Genomic DNA, 21,731 nt, shown 5'->3' with positions numbered 1-21,731 from the left:
GAATGAAAGATGTTAATTTATTTACATAAAATTCTCTTCTTCTTTTGGTACATTTAGAAAAGAAAAAAAAAACCTTTTAAGCCTATGTCAACATTTATCTAAACATTCTAATTTTGAAATACAACATGTAAGTATTTCTTGTGATGTCGGTTATCCAATGAACAACTCCCTATGGCGACAATAGCCTTGACATTGAATGGTCTTACTATGGCAGCAGATGAGTATTGCACCATCATGACCTTGACCTAAATAGCTGCAATTTTTTTTTGTATTATTATTGATATTAATTTCTAGGAGAAAGAGAAGAAATTTATGATACCTTTAGATGGTTTAAAGATTAGGGACATGGAGGGCGGTTTGTTCTCACATAAGAACATGTTTGCTATATTTAACCCTGAGGCAAGGTAAGGTTGGCATGGCAACAGTAGGTGTGTTCTATTTAATCAGTTTGCTGTGGCGGTAGTCTGCTAAGAAAAAATAGAGCAATATTTTATGAAGTTATTCTAATCAGTTTACAATATTCTTACTTATTATAATTCTAGTTAATCCATTTAGATTTAACAATTTTGTAAATATATGCATACTCAAAAATACCAATATTTACTAACTGGATATTATTTATTCATATTTGTGGAATTATGCAACCATTACTAGAGTTAGTTTTCAAGGTGATAGATACTAAGATATATATTATTTCTTACAAGACTCAATTTCATAAAATATTGCTTAATTTCTTTTTCTTTCTCTCTAAACCTTGGTTCATTTTCTTTTATTTTGATTTAGGATTTTGTCACTTAAATGCTAACTAAATATAGATACTCCTAATTCTTTAAATGGCATTGAATTTTATTAATACATTTATAAATTTAACCGTAACTTTTTTTTTTTATCCTAATCCTTAATTAGCACATTTGTCTGCCATAACACAGAGGCATTGGTTTTATGTTTGTCTGACAGATTTAAACATCCTTAATATTTTGGCATGGCCTTTGAAATCTCATGTTCACTAGCCAAGTTTTACGATCCATAAAGGTAACTTTTTAAATTAACTCAACTATATAAATTTCTCTATCATAGTTTTTTTTTTACCTCAGAATTAATATCAGTTAAGTTTAAATGCTCTTTGTTGTCTTAGACTCTAGTAATCTGCTTTAACCTCAGTTATGCACTGCTTACAACCTTATCCTAGGAAACATCATTTTAATGGTAGTTAGCTGGTTATAAATATATTTTAATGAAGACTGTATAATATTATCCATTATCTTGTAAACTGTGTCATTTCCTCATATCATGTTTACATCAAAGTTTATGTGGATCAGAATTTCTTTCTATGGAACAAGTAGTACATGTATTTTTGAAATTCAAACAAGACATGTGACCCTATACAGGATAAATATAACAGAAAATTCATTGTATGTCCTGATACAGGAGATCAGTTTCGATCTGTTCAATTGTATACATAGGGATCAGTTCAGACAGGTTTCACTGGGAAAGCAATTTTGTTAAACAAAAGGAGATGTGGTTTAAACATCAATGAGACAGCAACTCAATAAGGACATACTTATTTACAGGTCAGTGGACAAGCATACAGATTTTATGAGAAGCCTTTTATCATACTGAGTCAGTCAGTCAGATCATAATCAGCATGACCAGTGTGTAACAGGCTATTATTTGAACTTGGAATTATTTTTAATTATGGAATTTGCATAATTTCTTGTGTATAAAATTTTTAATGAATTCCTTGTTTATTTGGTATTATAATCTTTTGTGCGGTTAATAACACTTTCCATACAATGTATTTTGGTTAGACAGTGTTGTGCGCGGCACAGTACATTCTATTGAAAATATACTATTTTCTTTGTAATAGAAAGTGTTGTGCACAGCACAGAACATTACAGTACAGAATAAACATGGACGTTATTAAAAATTTCAATAACAAGAAATCAAGCAAATTCCATAATTAAAAATAATTCCAAGTTCAAAAAATAGCCTGTTGTGTGCTCTATTTGTGTACCATTAAAAGAAAGCATTGTTTTAACAGTGTATTAATTAAGTGATTATATGCATAAAATTACAATAATTTATGAAATGGGTCTATTTGGAGGTCATCAGTGTTTACCCATTATGTAAAAATACCATTAGAATTTGATTTCAATCTTCTTATAATTGTTTTGAAATGATAGTAATTTTTTTCTATCTATTTTACAGAAATGTATATAAAGATTATAAACAATTAGAATTGTCAGGAGAATCACAAGATGACATTGACAGTTGGAAGGCATCATTTCTCAGGGCAGGAGTATACCCTGACAGGTCACAGGAAGAAGGAAATACTACTGTAAGTACGGCATTGTGAGAAAATAACAATGCATTGTGATATTGCAAAGATTATAAGTTTGAAGTAATTGCCTCCAAATATGCATTGAAATGTTAGAATTAAACTGGTAGACACAAGTTATGATAGTATGTTATGAACAGATTCAGAACTAATGTTGTTTAGCAATTTTACTGTAGCACAATCCAAAAAATATAAAACAAATAATTGCACTCTCCATCTGTCTTTATTGAGCTTTTGAATTCATTGTTTTGATCATCAAACTTGGGAGCTGAACCATACATTTATAAAGTGTTTTTTCATGTTTCCAACTTTTGATGTATGGATCGATTGTATAATTTTTCAACCATTTCCCTACTCTGTGGTAGCACATTCTGGTACTCATTCAAATAAGAGCAACTTAAAGAAGTAAAATCATGCTTACAATCGATTTAAATTGGGGTAAAAATTAACTGTTTTTCTCTTGATGATTTTGTTGTGTTTATAAAACATAGAACAATTTATTGTTCCCATCAAATTGCACCTGATGTAAGTTTCTTTTAGTTGCTATTATTATTTACATTCGAGAGTCAAAAGTCAGCAATACAAACATTTTCTTTTATGTGACATGTTTGTATTGTATGACTGAATCTATTGAAAAAAGTAATTTCAGTCTGGTTTATATTTAGCTACCAATTTTTCTGATGGCAATATATATTGTGGTTTGCACATACCTGCTTTTCCTTTTGGTAACAAATAGGCAGTCAAATTTGAAAGCTCAGTATGGAAAGACTATGCATCTTAAACCCCTGGATTAAACGTAACACAATTGTTTATTATACCTTTAGAATATAGTTAAATACTTTTATTTCATTGTTTGTTTATGTACATTGACATTTGGCTGTAATAGTTCAAAGTTAAATCTGACAAACCCAACAGGATTTTCCATTAAAGAAAAAAAGATTGTATACATTCAAATAACAAGATTAAACATTTGAAGATCACAAAAAGCTCAAATTTTAAACTTGGAAGTTTCAACCAGTTAGTTTTATAAAAAAAAATATCCAGATTTCAATTTTCAAATATGTCAATGTACATCTTACTGAAACATTTCTCCAACAGTTTCTTTTCAGTTGCAATCAATATTATTAGAATTCTTTTCTTTTATACAAAAAAAAGGACTGCCAGATATTATATTTCATTTAGAATGATGTAAATAGCATAAGACACTTCAAATGAAATATTTTAAGAACTATTCAATTTTTAATATCCATTTGATATTTAAATTTCAACATCAGAAGTAGCAAATACTAAACAAAATGATTTATTATCTACTATTATTGGTTTTTTTAAAGAAATTTGAAATGACAAAAATTGAAAAGTAAAAAATCTCTTTTCATAGCTGGCAGTTTTTTTCCTGTGTATGAAGAAAATGTGTGTGATTTACCATTTAACTCAGCTGGCCGTTGAAAAGTAATTTGGGAATATTTCATTAAATTATACAAACCATGTAGAAAATGCACTTAAAAATATGTTTCTTGGACTGTATTTTGAACAGATATATCATGTTATGGAGGGGTATTTGCGAAAAATACAAGTCGAGGGACTTAAATTTCCCGAGCCGCTAGGCAAGGGAAATTTTGTCCCAAGACTTGTATTTTTTGCAAATACCCCTCCATAACATGATATATCTGTTTAATTACACCGAATGAATTTTAATTAAAACTCTCTGTACTAGGAAAAGGAAATATTTATTTGAGGACAAGTACTATCATAAAATATACCGCGGGAACTATACATGTACTTATACGCGTTCGCGCTGTCTTTATGTAACGTCATATCCGAAAAATTGGCGGGAAAATGCTCGAGAGGGTAAAAAAGGAATATCCAAAATGGCAAATACCATGGTATTTGAGGCATATTCACCGGCAGCGGTGAAAAACAGTCAGATTCGTTTGAAATGAGGAAGAAATGTTAGAATATGCGAAAAATACACTGGCTATCAGCCAATCAAAAGCTGGCATTCTAATATAAGGTGTAATTACAAACTTTAATTGATACAAAGAGCATACTATAAGTATGTCTTAAAAACAAAGTGAAACCCTTCCTATTTTATGAGTGCTTTCTCTTGGTTATTTGTATTTTTTAATGGAATTGCCCATCTGATTATGTATTTAATGACAGTTTGTTAATTTAGAAGATTCTATGTAGCTATTGGCTGTTTCAGAAATTAAAGGATTGTGGGTATTTTCATAGTTTGAAAATCATAATGAAGAAAAAACACAATCACATGCTTATGAAAATATTACCCAGAATGCATTGAATCTAAACAGGCTGTTATAATTTGAAGCTTTCTCCTTTTCAGTTAGAAATAACCATTCTTTTGTTTCTTGTTTTAGTCTGGAAGGGTATGTTGAAAGTATTCTTATGAAATCATGTATGCCTGTATGTTATTTGGTGTTGAAATGTTGAATGTAACTTATATCAGAACAATGCAAACTATATGTTGTAAAATCACTTGAAGTCAACCCAAATTATTTTACCGAGTGTAATTTAAGCAATTACTGTTAGGTCTTACTTCAATTTTTTTTTTTTTAGTGTAATAAAATTCATGGTTGTTGACTTTTGTTGAGAATGCAAAAAGGTAATTTTGGTAAAAAATTTGTAATTTGAGAGTAAAATTTAATTTTCAAATACTATTTTTGATCTTTGATTTTTTGATAAGCAGACAAACACAAAAATGAGCTTTTATTCAACTTGTTAATGTCCTCAATCAATATTGATTTAGAAGAGTTCAAATATGACAGCATTTTTTTGTGTAAAAACCTTGAGCTGTTAACATAAATTTTAGTAATTCAATAGTACAAGATTACTTAGTACTAAAAAAAAGGTAACTCTCCTTACATGAAATGAAATATTCTCCTTCTGCATATTGATAATTAATACATAAACTGTTAACAAATATGATTTAGGACATCAGTCATGGGTTGGAATAAGTTCTCAAATTTTATGATTGACACTCATGATAGTTTTTGTTGTATCTGTATGTTTTACATTCATGGATATAGCTTTTCTATATATTGTAGTATTTTGTAGTTCACTTTTATGTTTTTGTGGCCTTTTCACTGAAATAAACCTTCATATTGAATTTCTTACACACAAAAACATTGAAATTGTCTCCCCTGCTCAATAAGTGAGACAATTGAATGTTTTTTAACTTCTTTGGTATTGAATTTTAGTTTGATGTGGAAAGGCTATTCAAAAAGAAGCTTATTAGTTGTAAACCATTTTTGTGAATAAGTTTATTTGTAATTTAAGCTAGTACTTCATCTTTCAATTTATCAGCATTTTAAAAGCAAAATTACTGTTTGGTCATGGTCTCTTTAGTGTATTCATCTACCCTATCTTAAATATAAAGCTAAAACTATTATTATGCAGTTATTATTAATAACTTTCTTATTGTGAATATACACAATTAAAAAACAAAAATTTTACCAATCAAAAAATGTGTTCGCTGAGTGTACAGGCTTTGTCTTATTGTTAACAAAATGTAAAATTTATCCAGAGAGAATTGATTTTAAGAAATGATTTGGCCATATTTAAAGATACCTGTGACATGATAGCCTCTATTGTCAAAACAGTCATTTTTATAGACTTTTAAATAGTATACTGTGGATTCATTTATTTTCGTGGGTACCGATTTTTGTGGATTGAGGAAACATAATGTTTTCATAGATATTTGATTTTGTTGTTTTACCAGCGTCTTCATACAAGCCTATAGAGAATTTGTACTTTGTTTAACATTTAAATTTGTGGTTTACCTGTAATCACGATATCATTGAAAAATTTGTATCCCATGAATAACAATGAATCCACAGTAACAAAAAATACTGTTATTTAGATAATTATTATCATACAATGTACACAAATTAACTCACATTAATCTGTATTAAACATGCATGCTATATTTACCTTTGTATTCAAAAGTAGAAAGTTAATTTTCTCTACCATATAGTAGATTTAAATCATGTATATAGTTGTATATCAGCTAATATTATTAATTCGTATATTTAAACAAATTTGATTCGTTTAGGGATAGTCACATGTTAAACTATATTTTCGAAGGTAGAGAGAAAACGGCGGATAGCAAAATGCATATTGACCGGCAAAAAGCATATCGCACGGTTATTTTTAGAATATCTAAAAACCGATATACTTTGTGACGTCATGTAATGAATTTCAGGATATTGTTTAACGTTTTGAAACACATAATAGCTGTGATCGATTATTTGACGAAAAAAATCTTCAAATACATAAGATGTAAAAAAAATAAAAAAAAAATAAAAAAATAAAAGAAATAACAACTAATATGTTGTTATTGTCAAGGAAACAATGTAATATCTATAAAATTCCAACAAACCTAAATGACGATTTTGATACAAATATGGTCGGAAATTAATAATATAACAAATATAGCCTTTGTATGAGGTCAATACAGAATATATCGACCCAAAGAAGTATATCGACCTCGGACTTCGTCCTCAGTCAATATACTTCTTTCAGGTCAATATATCCTTGTATCGACCTCATACAAAGACTATATTTGTATAATATCGAGAAGGACACATACTGTAAACTAGAAGGGAAACTAGTATTTAGAATTAGGAAACCGGTATAAGGTTGCTTATATTACATTACTATAGTAATATATATTACAATATTGCCATACAATTAGATTTGGTAAAAGCTTGCTATAGTAGAAATGGCTTATTTTCATGAGTTATATATATTTTTGTGATGATCTACTTTTCCTTGATGTTAATCTTTCCTAAAGATCATATATATGTGACTTGAATATTGTCATGATTTTATCTAATTGCAAAATTCAAGGAAAATTAATCACAAGCAAAAATGTCATACTTTACGTATTATTAGCTGGCTACAATAGAGTTCAAATATGTGACTTTTATTATATAAAAAATATTTATTGTAGAGCTTGAACAATATTTAATGAGATAAATCATCACATTTAATAACATGCACTTTATATTTAAATATACATGTATCTAGGGATCAGAAACTAGCAAAGTTGCTCTTACAAATCTGTCTCCTATTTTCTTTTAAGATGTTTACTGAAATAAATAATTCAAATTGAATAGTCTTATTTTGCTTTCAAAAGCATGAAATCAGGAACTGATCTTTAATGTTTAGGTCTTTAGTTTGAAAAAAAAATCCGAAGCAATAGGTCCAAAATTGGAATATATAATTAAAATCCTTTTTCAAGTTTTGTTTTTGTAAATATAATTCCATTTAACAACCAATATGCATTTATCATTTTGAACACTTAAAACTCGAAAACTTTTGATCTAGAGTAACATTAGTTTAGTCAAGTGAATAAACCATACTGATCAGTAGTTTCATTTCATGTTTATTTTCAGGCTAAGGATGATATAGGTTCTATGGATCCACAGCTGGAGAGACAGGTTGAGACCATTAGAAATTTAGTAGATTCCTACATGAAAATAGTGAACAAAACTCAGAGAGATCTGGTACCTAAAACCATCATGTTCCTGTGTGTAAACAATGTAAGTACATGTACCAGTTAGTCAAAGGAATGTAGTGAACAAAACTCAGAGAGATCTGGTACCTAAAACCATCATGTTCCTGTGTGTAAACAATGTAAGTACCAGTTAGTCAAAGGAATGTAGTGAACAAAACTCAGAGAGATCTGGTACCTAAAACCATCATGTTCCTGTGTGTAAACAATGTAAGTACCAGTTGGTCAAAGGAATGTAGTGAACAAAACTCAGAGAGATCTGGTACCTAAAACCATCATGTTCCTGTGTGTAAACAATGTTTGAACCAGTTAGTCAAAGAATGTAACTCTGGTACCTAAGATCATAACGATTTTATTGTATAAATAATGAAGGTTCCAGTTAGTCCAATAAAGATTGGTCATTGAATCTACTATGCAGGATGACATTTGGTTTTACTAATCATTTCAATCCTGTGGAATCAATCCTCTGTTCTTTCCTAAAAAATCTTGATGCGCTCAATCTTCTGGTATGCGATAAGATAATTGACAATTTACCTGCAAGAACTCTTGTCACTTGGGTGCAATTCAACTGTGTGACATGACTTCTTCTTTCATAAAACAAACAACAACCAACAAAAAGATGGGATATGTATTTTACCTAGCTTTTTGGTATAAATACTACCTGTCTCCCCAATGCTGACACAACTGAATTCAGTTTATAAATAAACCTGGTATGTTCCCTATTAAACTTTTGTATGAAGAAACTCTAAGCTGTCTGACATCTTAATTTGCATTTTGACCTACTTATGAATCACATAATAAACTATTTTCAATGATTGGCGATAATAAATTGTAATTTGGGCATAAGCTTGATGTTTTTATTTAAAAGAATTATCATACCTGATAAGTAATCTTGATTTTGTTTCAGGTACAAGAGTTTATAGGAGCTGAATTAATGGCACATCTATACTCAACTGTTGATCAGGTATAATATGTATGATATGTATAACAGAACCAGTTACTGCAGCACTGTTTTCACAAAGAAAATAGCCAAATATTTTGTTGATTTAGTTCATTTGTCATATGCATTGACTGAATAATTGTTAATTTGGACCAATTTTATTTTCATTAAAGGTAGATGCATTGTTCCTTAGAATTTTAGTTTCAGTTTTGATTCCATTTTTTTCATATGGGTATATTTTATTCTTATTTCTTTCAGTTCCATTCAAACAAGCATTTAAATAAATATAGGCCAAGACCGTGATCAGCTATAAAACTTTTTGAAATTATTAACAACTATACAAGTTTTCTATCATTCTATACAACTGCAAAATTTATCTAATGTTAAAAAATCAATGAAATTGTCAATTAGTCAATAATAATTGTGTGTAATCAACAATATGAGTATTTTGTATTTTATCTAAATAGCAATCATTAATGGAGGAATCCCAAGAAGAGGCTCAGAGAAGGGAGGAGTTGTTGAGAATGTATCACGCCACAAAGGAGGCTCTGAATATTATTGGTGATATAAATATAACAACGAATTCTACACCTACGCCCCCTCCTGTAGATAATGACTGGTTACACATTGATCAAACAACTAATGGGTATGTAGTACAGTTTAGTGGTGGAACCAGGACTGTGTGTAGAGGGTGTACACCCTTTGAAGGCCAGTTAAAAAAGAAATGTTACTCACTATTTATAGAATTTTCAAGCTTAGAAAATTTCTGGAAATATGCCCCCTTCAAAAATTCTTGATCCACCCCTGCAGTCTGGAGTTCAAAACTGTTTCACATCATCATCATTACTATATATATTTTATAAAAAGATGTATTTAAAAATAATTGCCCTGAAATTATTTTCTAATCTTGAAAAAAGGATATAGATATGAAGATGTGGTATGATTGCCAATGAGACAACTCTCCATACAAGTCAAAATTTGTAGAAGTAAACTATTAAAGGTCAATGTACGGTCTTCAACATGGAGCCTTGGCTTACACTGAACAGCAAGGTATAAAGGACCCTAAAATTAATTTACTAGTGTTAAACCATCCAAAAGGAAAAACCATTGGTCTAATCTCTTAAAAAAACAAGAAAAAAGAAACTCTTGTGAAGCACATCAACAAACCACAACTACTGAACGTCAGATTCCTGACTAAGGACAGGTGCAAACAAATGCAGTTGGTTTAAACGTTTTAATGGATACCAACCTTAACCCTTATCTGAAACAATAGTGTAACATCACAACATAGAAAGACATACAATAAAATATCAATTGAAAATGTCTTGATTAAATTTTATTTTTACCATGAAATTAAAGATATCTGCAGTTTCTTAAATTATTTAGAAATATATGTATGAATTACATTATCAAAGAAACAAGGTACTGAAAGATCAAATTGGAATCTTCATGATAATAAAAGCTCCAAAATAAATTTGTAAAAAAAATGCATGTACATAGTAGACCCAAGCTCTTGTCTTTGGAAACTAACACATTAAATGGAATATCAGTTGTTTGAACATGAGAACCCATACTGGAAAGATCATTAATGAAATTTAAATTATTTACAGAGGTGGGTCAAGACCATCATCACCGAAACCATCTAGGGGTGGACCACCACCACCATTGCCCAACCGACCAGGTCCTGGTGGATCGTCAATGCCAAACAGACCGGCACCATCCATTCCAAACAGACCAGCACCAACAGCACCGGGAGGTGGACCACCAATACCTGCGTATGTACTCTAGAAATAAGAGATTTAAATTTTCTCGTTGTTTATGTTTTTGTTTTGGGGGTTGTATATTCACACATATTTGTATTAATTTGGGAAAAAAATACAAAAGGTAGAAAACTAAGATTATTAAAAAGATTTAGTTATTAATTTTGAAGGTTATCTTAGTAGGGTGAAAAATAAGCTTTATCATGCTTTATTTGTGTCTCAAATATAATCAATGTTATTTATGTTTCTTCTTATACATTCTTTTAATATTTAACCATATCTGTGCTCTATTAAGTATTTTGTACATTTGGACCTAGAATGGAAGACCTGTTCATTTAGCATATGTAAAATCCTTAAAAAGATAATGATGTTTTTAAAGTGTAATGCATCCAATGACATGCTGCATGAAAAACAGAATATAATCAAACATAATTTAATTCATGTAGTCAGATAATCAAAGCATGTTACCCTAACTTGAAATTGTATGTCTATGTGGCATGTTTATATTTACACTTTGAAAAGGAAAATGAGCATGATACAAGTTAAAGCTCAAGTCACCCAAAAATATTTTATAAGACATATCCAAACCCTATATGATTGCCTACTTTTGCAGCAAGCTTTGACACATAAATAATAGCACCCACAAATTAGCAATTGTCATATACAGTGTTTAGCTTAAATATAAGTATGCAATATATGCAACTATCCTCAACAGCTTGAATTAAGTACATATGATATGCAAATAAGTTTAGAGAATGATTGTTTATCGACTTCATGTTTGTTTAAAACTCACAAAAAATAAATGTAAATGAATGCATCTTGAATTTAATATACTATTAAAATTTAAATTATGAATGTAACTTAAGAAAATGGTTAGTCCAGAAAAGGACTACATATTAAATTTAATTTCAAACTTTCTATTATTACACATAAAATTGTACCTGTAAACAAAATTTACTGTAAACCAACAATTTTGTCCAATACTATTTCCACATTTTCTGGTTTCTATTCAATTTTAAAGTAGATTTTTGAATTAGAATTTGAAGTCTTCTCATAAACTTTGAATAAATAAATCAATCACAAAAAATACTTCTTAAGGGGTGTTTAAGGACCTTGATTCCTAAGAGTCTTTCATGGTCTGCCCTGGCTTGCACCTTTTAGGGGATTTTTTTATACAAAAAAATAGTTGGTTTACAATTTATATTGATTAATGACAGAATGTGTGTGGTAGTATTAAAATAGGGTTTATTAGACAGTGTGTAGATATTATTTGATATATGTTGTGTAAATGTTGCATGTGAATCTACCATTTTACAGTTTCAACCAAAGTGGCCGGTATGTGTTTGCATTTACTTTGCTAGATCTAGTTCTGCTTGTGGTGCTGGGATATTTGATTTAACTAATATTTCCCTTGTATATTAATATTTATAGGATATACCTTAATTATACCAAATGTATGACGAAAAAGTTTCAAGATGTTAAAATGTAAAAATCAATTTGAAATATTAGGGTTTTATTTTATGTGGTGGTGTTATTGAATGAATAAACTGAACCAAAAAATCAGATAAGAAACCCTAAAAATTGGTAGGCTAGATGGAAAAAGAGGGTGTGTTTGGTATGGGTAGAAACTTGATTAAATATGTGACATATGAACCCCTCAACTGGTTATTGCAACGGTTCATTGCATTTTACGAAATGGGGTTTAAAATTTTAAATGTCTCTATTGACTGAATTGGTTTTGATTTTATACTGGAATGTATTTTGAATATAAAAAAATATAAATAGTTATATTCAAATAGACTGTTATCAGTTAAATAAACAATTTGTACATTTGGTATAATAATGGTATAATTGCATGCAACCTTCCTGCATAGAATTTTTTTATATGATTATTTTTAGAAATTTTGAATATTTTACTATTTTTACACAGCGTTTATTAACAAAATTTTAGTGTGTGCTTTTTAAACAGTATTACACCTTCATCAATCTATTCTCAAAATTTTTACAGAATTTCAGGTTGAAGAGAAATAGAAAAAATAATCTTCTTAACATTCACTTCTATTCTGGCTTTTCTCCAATAACAAGAAAAAATGCCAAATTTTTGACAGGAGGTACCAGTTTTTGATGGCATGGTGACTGAAATATCTTTCACATCTTTTACACTATGAAATATTGGTGAATGCTATATTAAATGCACTTCTAAAAATTAAAACAATATTCACAAATGTGAATGAAAATAAGTTCAAAAATTAATTAGAAAATAGAGAAAACTTAAATTCAAGAAAGTTAAAGTTAACAATTTAATATCTGATTTTTTTTTAATTCCCTTGTTCAGAATTTAAAAGTTTTTAAATACCATTCCACTTGGACATGATGGTTAGCAAATGGATATAAATTGTAGAATGTTTGCCTGTTCAATTATCACTTATATTTATGTTGTATGAGTATTTAGTTCTTAGTACAAAAAATGCACTCAAATTTAAATGTTGTTTCATTTAGGCTAGAATTAAGTAAATAAAAAAAAAGTTATTTTTTTATTTTTCAATATAATTACAGAGCATCCATTTACCTAGCTCAGCAGGCAACTAAAGGGTAGGTTTAATAAAACCTCTTAATTTTATCACAAAATTAAAGTTTTACAATAGTAGTGTTATGGCTGATAACCTTAAGGGTTGGTGCACTTATTCTTTAGTTATGGAAAACTTCTTCCAGTGTTAAAAAAAAAAATCTGATTTCAAAAAAATTAAAATATTTTTAAACACTTTTTTATGAAATAAATGACTATCAAAAGAAGAAAATGTAGTTAATAATATAAGCATGTGAAATGTTTATCTTTTAATAAATTTAACATTACATGGAATATTTTTTTTCATATTTCTAGTGCTGCCCCCTATGCTGGAGAAATAGCCCACAGGTAGGAATATTTGTTTGTATGATCAAAATTTTTAAATTTTAAAATAAGATTTGAATTTATTGAAATAATTTGAAAAATATGAAAAAAAGAAGAATCAAACAAAAAAATAAAAATTATCTATAAACTAAGTAAAAATACCAAAAATATTGAAATTTTGATTTTTTGTTAAAATAAATGAATAATCTACAATAAAAGAAAAAAAAATTAAAAGAAAAAAGAAAAAAGATATAAATGTATAGGGAAAATGCTAGAGTTTTTAAAACCTGATTATAACAATATTTTCAATTGTAGTGCTGCCCCCTATGCTGCAGATATTGCAAAAAGGTAGGAAAATAAAAACATGTTACTAAAATAATTAATATTATGAGTGTACTGTAAGATAAGGGAATTGAATAACTATGTCCTAGTATATTTTATGCTTTATTTTGATGAAGAAAAAAAATTATAAGGATATGAAAAATTTGAGTAATTAAAAATAATTCAGGAGGGAAAAAAATGATATGAAATTTTTGGCCAAAAAAATATATAAGAAAGAAAAAAAAATGAATTGAAAATGAATTTATGAAAACATTTATATAAAATGAATGGAATCAATATTTTCAATTGTAGTGCTGCACCCTATGCTGCAGATGCTGCAAGAAGGTAGGATGTAAAAAAAAAAATAAGAGTCAAATAATATCATGTAAACAAACTGGTAAACAGTTTATAAAGAAAACTGTTCTGAAATGATCTCCATGAATAGGTACATAAAAAACTGAAAAAAAAGGAAATCATTTAAGAAATAATTGAATAAATCATTTTAAGAATCAACCAGATTTTACAGTTTTAAAAGGGAGGTGAATTGCAAAGTATTGTTTAAGGTATTCCAAAAATTTGTTTCTGTACTAAAGAAAACTATTTATGTAACAAATTGTAAACTATTGTTTGAAATACTTGAGATTAAACAGTTAAATGTTTGTATATAGAATGTATGAAGGTGTAATACTGATTTTATTTCTCTAACATTTACAGTGCAGCACCATTCATAGCGCAAGGAATTGCACAAGGGTAGGTTTAATATTGTCTTTTTTTAGTGATTGCAGAGTTATCTTCCTTGAACAAAAGTTAACTCCCTTTTAATGAATATATTCTCACATTTCCATTCTCAATTTTATACCATTTTTCATTTCTTCTTACCAAATATAATGTCTGATCCTTTTAGGTAGCTTTTATATATCGTCGTGTGATTTAATAGAAATTTTTTGGCACATAAACTATATTTTGTAATAAAGGTCATTTCAACTTGACCAGTTATTTAAATTAATGAATTCGTGGTCAAGTGGTAGACATTGTTTAGCTATGAATTACCACTGACCATTTGCAATCAAGTAATTATGGTTAAAACAAAATCTTGTTTTGGTGAAAAAATCCAGAGAGAAAATCCACACACTAAAAAGTTTCAGACAATAGTCAGTTTCTGTTCAATTAAAGCAACTAAAAGATATACCCTTTCATTAATTTCAAAATTGACAGCCCTAACTAGAGGTTGTAATGTTGGAAAGACATGCAACAGACATCAAAACTTGCCTAAAAATTGTGCAGGTACAGGAAACCAAGAGAAACTGCTGTTGTTTTTTGGCTTTAAAACTTGCTAAAGCTTCTTATATGGCAGATATTCTGTAGTGTTGATGCTTAAGAAATCTGAGTGTATTAAATTTATTATGTTGTTATTTATCGATTAATTTCTTGAACTTTTTCATGTGAGTGTTATGCTTCAGTGTGGATTGCTTTATTTTATTCAAATTATTTATTTACAGAATCAAATACATTAATTAAAAAACATTAGAAGTCTTTAAAAAAAAATTGAAAAGTCTAAAATGTACATGCAGATTTGATAAGGGAAAAAAGGTTTTATTCAAATTGTTTCAATTTGATTAAGATTTTTGCTATAAAATTGGACTTTCAATACGTATTGAAACCAGTATATTGTAAAACCGTTTAAAAATACATGTGACATCAGTGAATGTTTTAAAGATAAAATGTACACTTCGTTACAGAACAAAATCATATTTATCAAATCAGTATGGATCTCAGCGAGGGTATGTTATATGAATATCAACCTAATTTCAAATTACCATTGAATGAGGATTATTTTACAAAGGCTTCCTATTCTGCACATGATTTCTGAAAAAAATATCCCAGGCATTGTTTGTTGCAAAATATATATTATAAATGACTTGATTGTAGAAAATTTAGAAGACATTTAAAAATTAGCTGCATTTACAAATTGAATTCTTTAACGATTGATAAAAAAAAAATAGTAATCTGCATGCATAGTGGAATGTTTAATTTTGTTCTGCATATGATATTTAGGATTTGTGCATGAATGTATAATCTTAGTTTATTTTTTTTTTAAATTTCATTTTTTTCATAAAACTCAATAGATTTATCCAGTGGTCTTTTAACTTTCTGCTAATTCAAACTGGTTTAACCCACTATGCAGAATTTGCAGAATTAATTTATTGTTTCATCTGTACTTGTCCTAAATATCATGAAATACAGGGGAGGATCCAGCCATTTTTGAAAGAAGGGTTTAAAACTCAGATAAAAAGGGGATTTGGGGGGGTTTGACATTCTAACCATTTATCCCATATTCAAATGCATTAATTGTCAAAAAATGGGGGAGGGGGGGTGGGGGGGGGGGTGATTGTATCCAACACTAAAAACATGTTTCACTGACATTGAGAAAACAACAATTAATGATATTATTATTCACCTTTGCCTCTAAAGCCAATTATTTTAGAACTTACAAAAATGCTGATTTTGAACAACCTGTTTAAAGTTATTTTCATTTCTTGCTGAAAGGAATCCAACAAAGTCCCTGATGAAGTATGTACGATTTTGTTTTGTCTAAAAAAAAAATGTACCATTACTGACTAAATGATTACTTTAAAAAACCTTCATTTTTGTACAGAATATATTTTCAGTAGGCACAATAGGCAATAATATTTAAGAGAAGTTTTAGTAGTAAGGAAAATGGCCAAAATCATTTTGAAAGTCGAAAAAAGCTTATGAATATAATTGACCTTAAACCTGAGTATGAGGAGTTCTTTTAAAAATTCAGTTAAAGTGTATTCCTCACAATGATAAAACAATAACCAATATTCAGTGCATGATTGTTTTTTAAGAAGTAATAAAGAAGAATACTGTACATGTATTGTGATATGTTTATAAGTACATGTAATAATATAGGACTGTTTGTAAGTTAACAAGTATAACTCATTATGTTGTTCAATAAAGAAATCATGTGCAGATTTTTTTAACGGTGATGGGGAAAATGCATGTTGAAATTTGCTTTCCATTTTCAAATATGATGGAGGTAAATGTGCATGAAACCCTGAAATGAGTCTTCATTCAATTTACATTTGGAGTTATGTTTTAATGACAAATGGCCATATTTCTTTTGTTTTCATTCTGTTGTGCATATTAAGATTGACAAAACTTTCTTATTTAAAACCATATTCATTTGAAAATATCTGTACAGAAAAATTGTAAAAGTTCTAAGCTAAAAAACATTTATTATTATTTAAAAAAAAAAAGAAGGAATCTAATGCAAATCTTTATTTTAAAGTTCTCATATTCAATATAAGATTATATTTCTGAAAATATTTTTGTAAATTACTTGTACATTGACATATAGTAGTGATAAAAAAGTGATAGTTTAACAAGATTTTCCATAACATAATCATTGAACATTTTGTATAAATTTGTGTAACTCTTTGTTTGGATTAACAATAAGGAAATTTTAGTCTGGAAACTAAGGAAATATAATGGCCATACTTTTTTACTAACCAGAATTTGCTAGACATTTCTGTCTTTACTTGTGATCTCACATTCTCTATCCTCTCAGTACTGTGATGTAGACTTTATACTAAATTTCATTGTCAAATTTACTTATCTATGTTTTTGTGCAACTACTAGCAGCCCCTTATTAAATAACAATTGTTTTGTATGTGCAAACTAATTGATTAAGCCATAAGGGAAAGCTAATTCCTTTACTTTTGGTCATTTTCTAGTTGTTGAAATGTAAGAAGTTTTATAAAATTCCACAGGAGAAAAATATCAGTAAGAAATTTTATTTCTGAACTTAAAAGTCTAACAAGGATATTCTTTATATATGGTTAAACAACACAAGAAGTACATTATACAGGGGTGGATCCAGCAAGTTTTAAAAGTGAGGGAGTTCAAACACGGAAGGAGGGGGGGGGGGGGGTACCACATGTCCCCATTCAAATGCATTGATCATAAAACAAAAATTAAATTAAAGATTTTGAATAATACAGATTTCGTCACTTTCTGTTTAATTTCCAGCTTGTGTTTGCTTGTTCATTTCTTTCAAGCTTTAGTATCTTCTCACTGTATTAAATTTGTTTGTATCTAAATTGTGTGTGTGTGTGATTTTCTCTAGATGTTTTTATTTGTTCTGTGTTTGTCTGCCTTGATTTGCTTTTTTTTTTTTTTTTTTTATTAAAGACACATTTTCAGATCATAAGAATATGTTAGAACTATGAAATTTGTATAATATATTAATTTATTTGCAACACTTTTGGTATTATGAATATCAGTAAAAAAGGACATTTTCATATGATTAATTTACATGATGGTAGCTGCATAATTTTAAACTTTTTTCAATGATTTTGAGTTTAAACTTAAAACCAACAAAATTAGATATCACACAGATGAGGAATAACAAAATTGAAAAGTTTACTTTTAATTCAAACAGAGCCTAAATATTTCAAATTTCATGAGTTACCAACAGAATTATTTTTTTCTTCATTTTTTTTTCAGTATATCTCTTTACATTGCCCCTTCTTGAATAAGAAAAAGCAAATCAGAAATAAATTCTGGTTTCAATATGAATACCATGAGTTTTCAGCACTTTATTTGAAATAACTTTAATATCCCAAAAAAGTAGGAGAGAACTTAATAACCAATCTGCATAAAAACGAATAAAAATACATGTATATTTGAAACCAAAACTACTGCTAAGATGACAATTATCACATGCTTGTATTTTTTTTGTTTTTTTGCAGTGGTCTTTCTATTTATATCGTCAAAGCACAAAATAAGAAGTAATGTATGAAATATTTTTTTAAATGTTTTTATAATTATATTTTCAGACGCCCTAGTTCTGCTGGCCAACCAGGTGTTCCTAAAATTCCTGATAGACCATCTATACCATCCAGACCAAACTTGTTATAATTATTGGACTAATTTTAGGTCAAATTCATCGTAAAAACAGTTATAAAAAAAAAAGACCAGTTCAAATCAATCTTACAAGTCACTTGATAAAAGGTGTCTGATCAATGCCACCCAGATGTGTGGCAATCAGAAGGACATGTTTACGTGGTGTATCACTATAGTTCAAACTTTTTTTTAATATGTACATTGATAAATATATTTATAGTTTAGTTGCAGGTCTATTCTATAAAATGCCTAAAAATAAATGATGTAAGACAGTATTGGAAAAATGAAAAACGTTCAGGAATTTGTGCATTATCGTGAAAGAGATGGTCGTAAAATTATTTATTCAAAGTATATAAGCAATGTAATCATTACCATGGCAACTAATCGTCTTATAGGAAAAACAAATGTGATAGAAATGTTTTTGTATTCATTACAGAATTCCATTTTACTGAAATGTTAGATATGCAATTATTAAAAAAATATTGTTCTTTTGTATAATACCAGGAATTTATCTCAGTCTTAATAATCCAGTAATTTTTCCTCAAAATGAAAATGCATGAAATAGTGGCCACTGGTCGTGAGGGGAACAAGTTCATTCAATCACAATTTTATAGTTAATGACATTTAAAGAGCTCAAATTTTTCTTTGACATGTCAGTGTTGGCAGATTTATTGAAAATTGGTGGTCGGAAGGACCTGACCAATAGAATTTTACAAAGGACCAACAAAATTTGGGCATTTTGCAATGAATATAGTAGTGAGGACTAACAGTGGGATCAGATTTCAGGAACTCTGATTTGTAGATAACACAATCCATGAAGTTGTAGAGCCTTATATCAAGACATTAGTCCAGACTTAACAAATGGTCAAATTACAAGCAGTTTGAAATGGTTAAATAACAAGCAGTTTGAAATGGTTAAATAACAAGCAGTTTGAAATGGTTAAATAACAAGCAGTTTGAAGTGGTTAACTATAGTTTGGTTAAACTCAAAAGGAAAACAGCATGTAAGTGTAGATTTGGGTTGCCAAACATAGCATATTTACATTGTGTGAGTTCAAGGAAATAATCAATTCATTAGATTACGTTTTATAGTGTGTAATATTTTGACTGAGAGTAATGTTCATTGTTTATGCAAAAGAATAATATTATGTATAGGATTTGTGTAATGTTATGTTGATAGTTTTTGTTGTTATGCTTTTGATACTGTCTCTTTATCCATTAATATATAATGATAAATAAGTAACTGTATATTATGTATGCTATAATCAACTGTTGTCTTCACCATTTACTCTCCTCCACACAAGTTCAACACTACTTGTATACAATAATAAATTGCTATTATTGATGCGATAATATATGCATATGTATAACCATTTACTAGCCTTTATCAAAGTTTGACCTGAATGGGTATGTTTAAGTATTAAATTTTACTGACAGGGGATAGACCTCGTGTTTTCCTCATGGTTGCTTTTTCTTTTTTTTGAATGATGTCCAAGGGTCCTGAAACAGTCACATTTGCCGGACATGACCTAAACTCTTAAGATTTTTAACCGGTTTGGTAGATAAGAATATTTAGGTCCAAATATTTTTATTTAGATTGCTGTGTATAACTGTTGGAATAAACTAAAGGGACTAGATTTTGTTGAGAAATCCCTGTTGGTAGAACAGTGTAAAATACTCGTATGTGTTAGGGATAAAATGTGTTGTCAGTTAAAACCACCTTTCCATAATTAGCAATTTTTTTTGTATCTAGAAAGTTGAAAATACCTTGTTTTGTTGGATCTTAAATTATAATAGTCTACTTCAACTGATGGGCCTGAATTACCTTGAGGTGAAGAGCTGAATCATCACAAATGCCAAATTTGGATACAAGTGACTACAGTAGAATCAGCATTTATAATTGTTATTTGTATGGCAACATAACATTACACATATATATTATGTATAGGTTTGTGTGTATATTTCTGTACAAATAATCAAGTTATTTATGTTAAATAGTAATGATTTTAAGTTATAATCATGATAATTCGTATCTTGTATATATCTCTTGGAAGTGTTTGATAAAATATTTATCAGAATTCAACTATTCACTAATACATTTCATTAAAATTTATATTTCAAAGTACTCTAATATCTCAAAATTTAATTTATTACATTATGAGAGATATGTATTTTGTGATTTTCTACTTGTCTTTTTGAGTGTATTTGGTCTCTGACTCGAATAAATCTTGACAAATTCCCCATTTCCATTCTCAATTTTATTTTTCCATGTAATTGATCATGAACTGCCATTCCCTGTGTTATTATAACAACTGCCAGTATTAAAATCGTCATTTGGACATTGCCTGGCTTTGTCAAGCTTTTCAATCTTGGACTGAGTTTTTCCGAGTGCTTAGCTTCCGGCATTATTCAGTCACAGGCATATATGATATGGAAATTCAATTGACTTTGCCTTCTTTGTTAAACACTGAGATTTACACTAGAAATGACATATACTGAAAATCATATAAAAAATTGCAAATTTACAAATTCCATTTTATAAAAAATTAACAGTTGAGAGTAAGGGTAAGGGTTGTATGTAAATTTTACACATTAAACAATTGAATGCTGCATTAATGAGATATCTGTACAAGATAGAATTTGAGGGATTAGTCATACAATTGTGCAATGTTGTAATATAAAGATGTAAAAACTTTGTGATATATGAATGTAAATTGATATTAGATTAAAAGAGATGTATAAAAATTGAGATGTTCTTTTCTTGGTGTGCATTTAAGGGACATGGATATTGCTTTCATTCCTATTTGACAAAGTCTTTAAAAAAGATTGCCATGGCTGTATTTGGCAAAACCTTTATGTTACACGTATGTATTGTGTCTGAGTGATCAAATAAAGTTGAAAGAATTTTGGCCACAATACTCTTCAAAGGAGTAGGTCTGGTAAGGGCTGATTTTGGCCTCAAATTTTAGGTTCATCTGACGAAAAATTTTGGACACTTTTTAAACAGTTAAGTGTCTATT

The 21,731-nt window shown here is 28.8% G+C and overlaps 1 protein-coding gene across 11 annotated transcripts in view; it reads left to right on the top strand.

The window, feature by feature from the left end:
- The window catches only part of LOC139512252 (dynamin-1-like), a 59,667-nt gene extending 38,207 nt beyond the window's left edge, over window positions 1-21,460 (top strand). Inside the window, exons 14-28 of one of the 11 annotated variants that reach the window (XM_071299740.1) lie at window positions 295-404; window positions 2,209-2,338; window positions 7,753-7,899; window positions 8,779-8,835; window positions 9,279-9,457; window positions 10,422-10,586; window positions 11,889-11,906; window positions 13,128-13,163; window positions 13,453-13,485; window positions 13,777-13,809; window positions 14,095-14,127; window positions 14,497-14,532; window positions 15,522-15,563; window positions 18,645-19,600; window positions 19,674-21,460. In XM_071299740.1, the coding sequence (XP_071155841.1) occupies window positions 295-404; window positions 2,209-2,338; window positions 7,753-7,899; window positions 8,779-8,835; window positions 9,279-9,457; window positions 10,422-10,586; window positions 11,889-11,906; window positions 13,128-13,163; window positions 13,453-13,485; window positions 13,777-13,809; window positions 14,095-14,127; window positions 14,497-14,532; window positions 15,522-15,563; window positions 18,645-18,726 (1,101 nt within the window). In that variant the 3' untranslated portion in view covers window positions 18,727-19,600; window positions 19,674-21,460. The remainder of the gene's footprint in view (window positions 1-294; window positions 405-2,208; window positions 2,339-7,752; window positions 7,900-8,778; window positions 8,836-9,278; window positions 9,458-10,421; window positions 10,587-11,888; window positions 11,907-13,127; window positions 13,164-13,452; window positions 13,486-13,776; window positions 13,810-14,094; window positions 14,128-14,496; window positions 14,533-15,521; window positions 15,564-18,644; window positions 19,601-19,673) is intronic. The other 10 variants (XM_071299741.1, XM_071299742.1, XM_071299744.1 and 7 more) reach the window with 10 other exon arrangements.
- The last annotated feature ends 271 nt before the right edge of the window (window positions 21,461-21,731 follow it).

The sequence above is a fragment of the Mytilus edulis genome, chromosome 2, assembly GCF_963676685.1.
Source record: "Mytilus edulis chromosome 2, xbMytEdul2.2, whole genome shotgun sequence".
Taxonomy (NCBI): Eukaryota; Metazoa; Mollusca; class Bivalvia; order Mytilida; family Mytilidae; genus Mytilus; species Mytilus edulis.
This window is presented reverse-complemented; position numbering and strand designations above follow the sequence as displayed.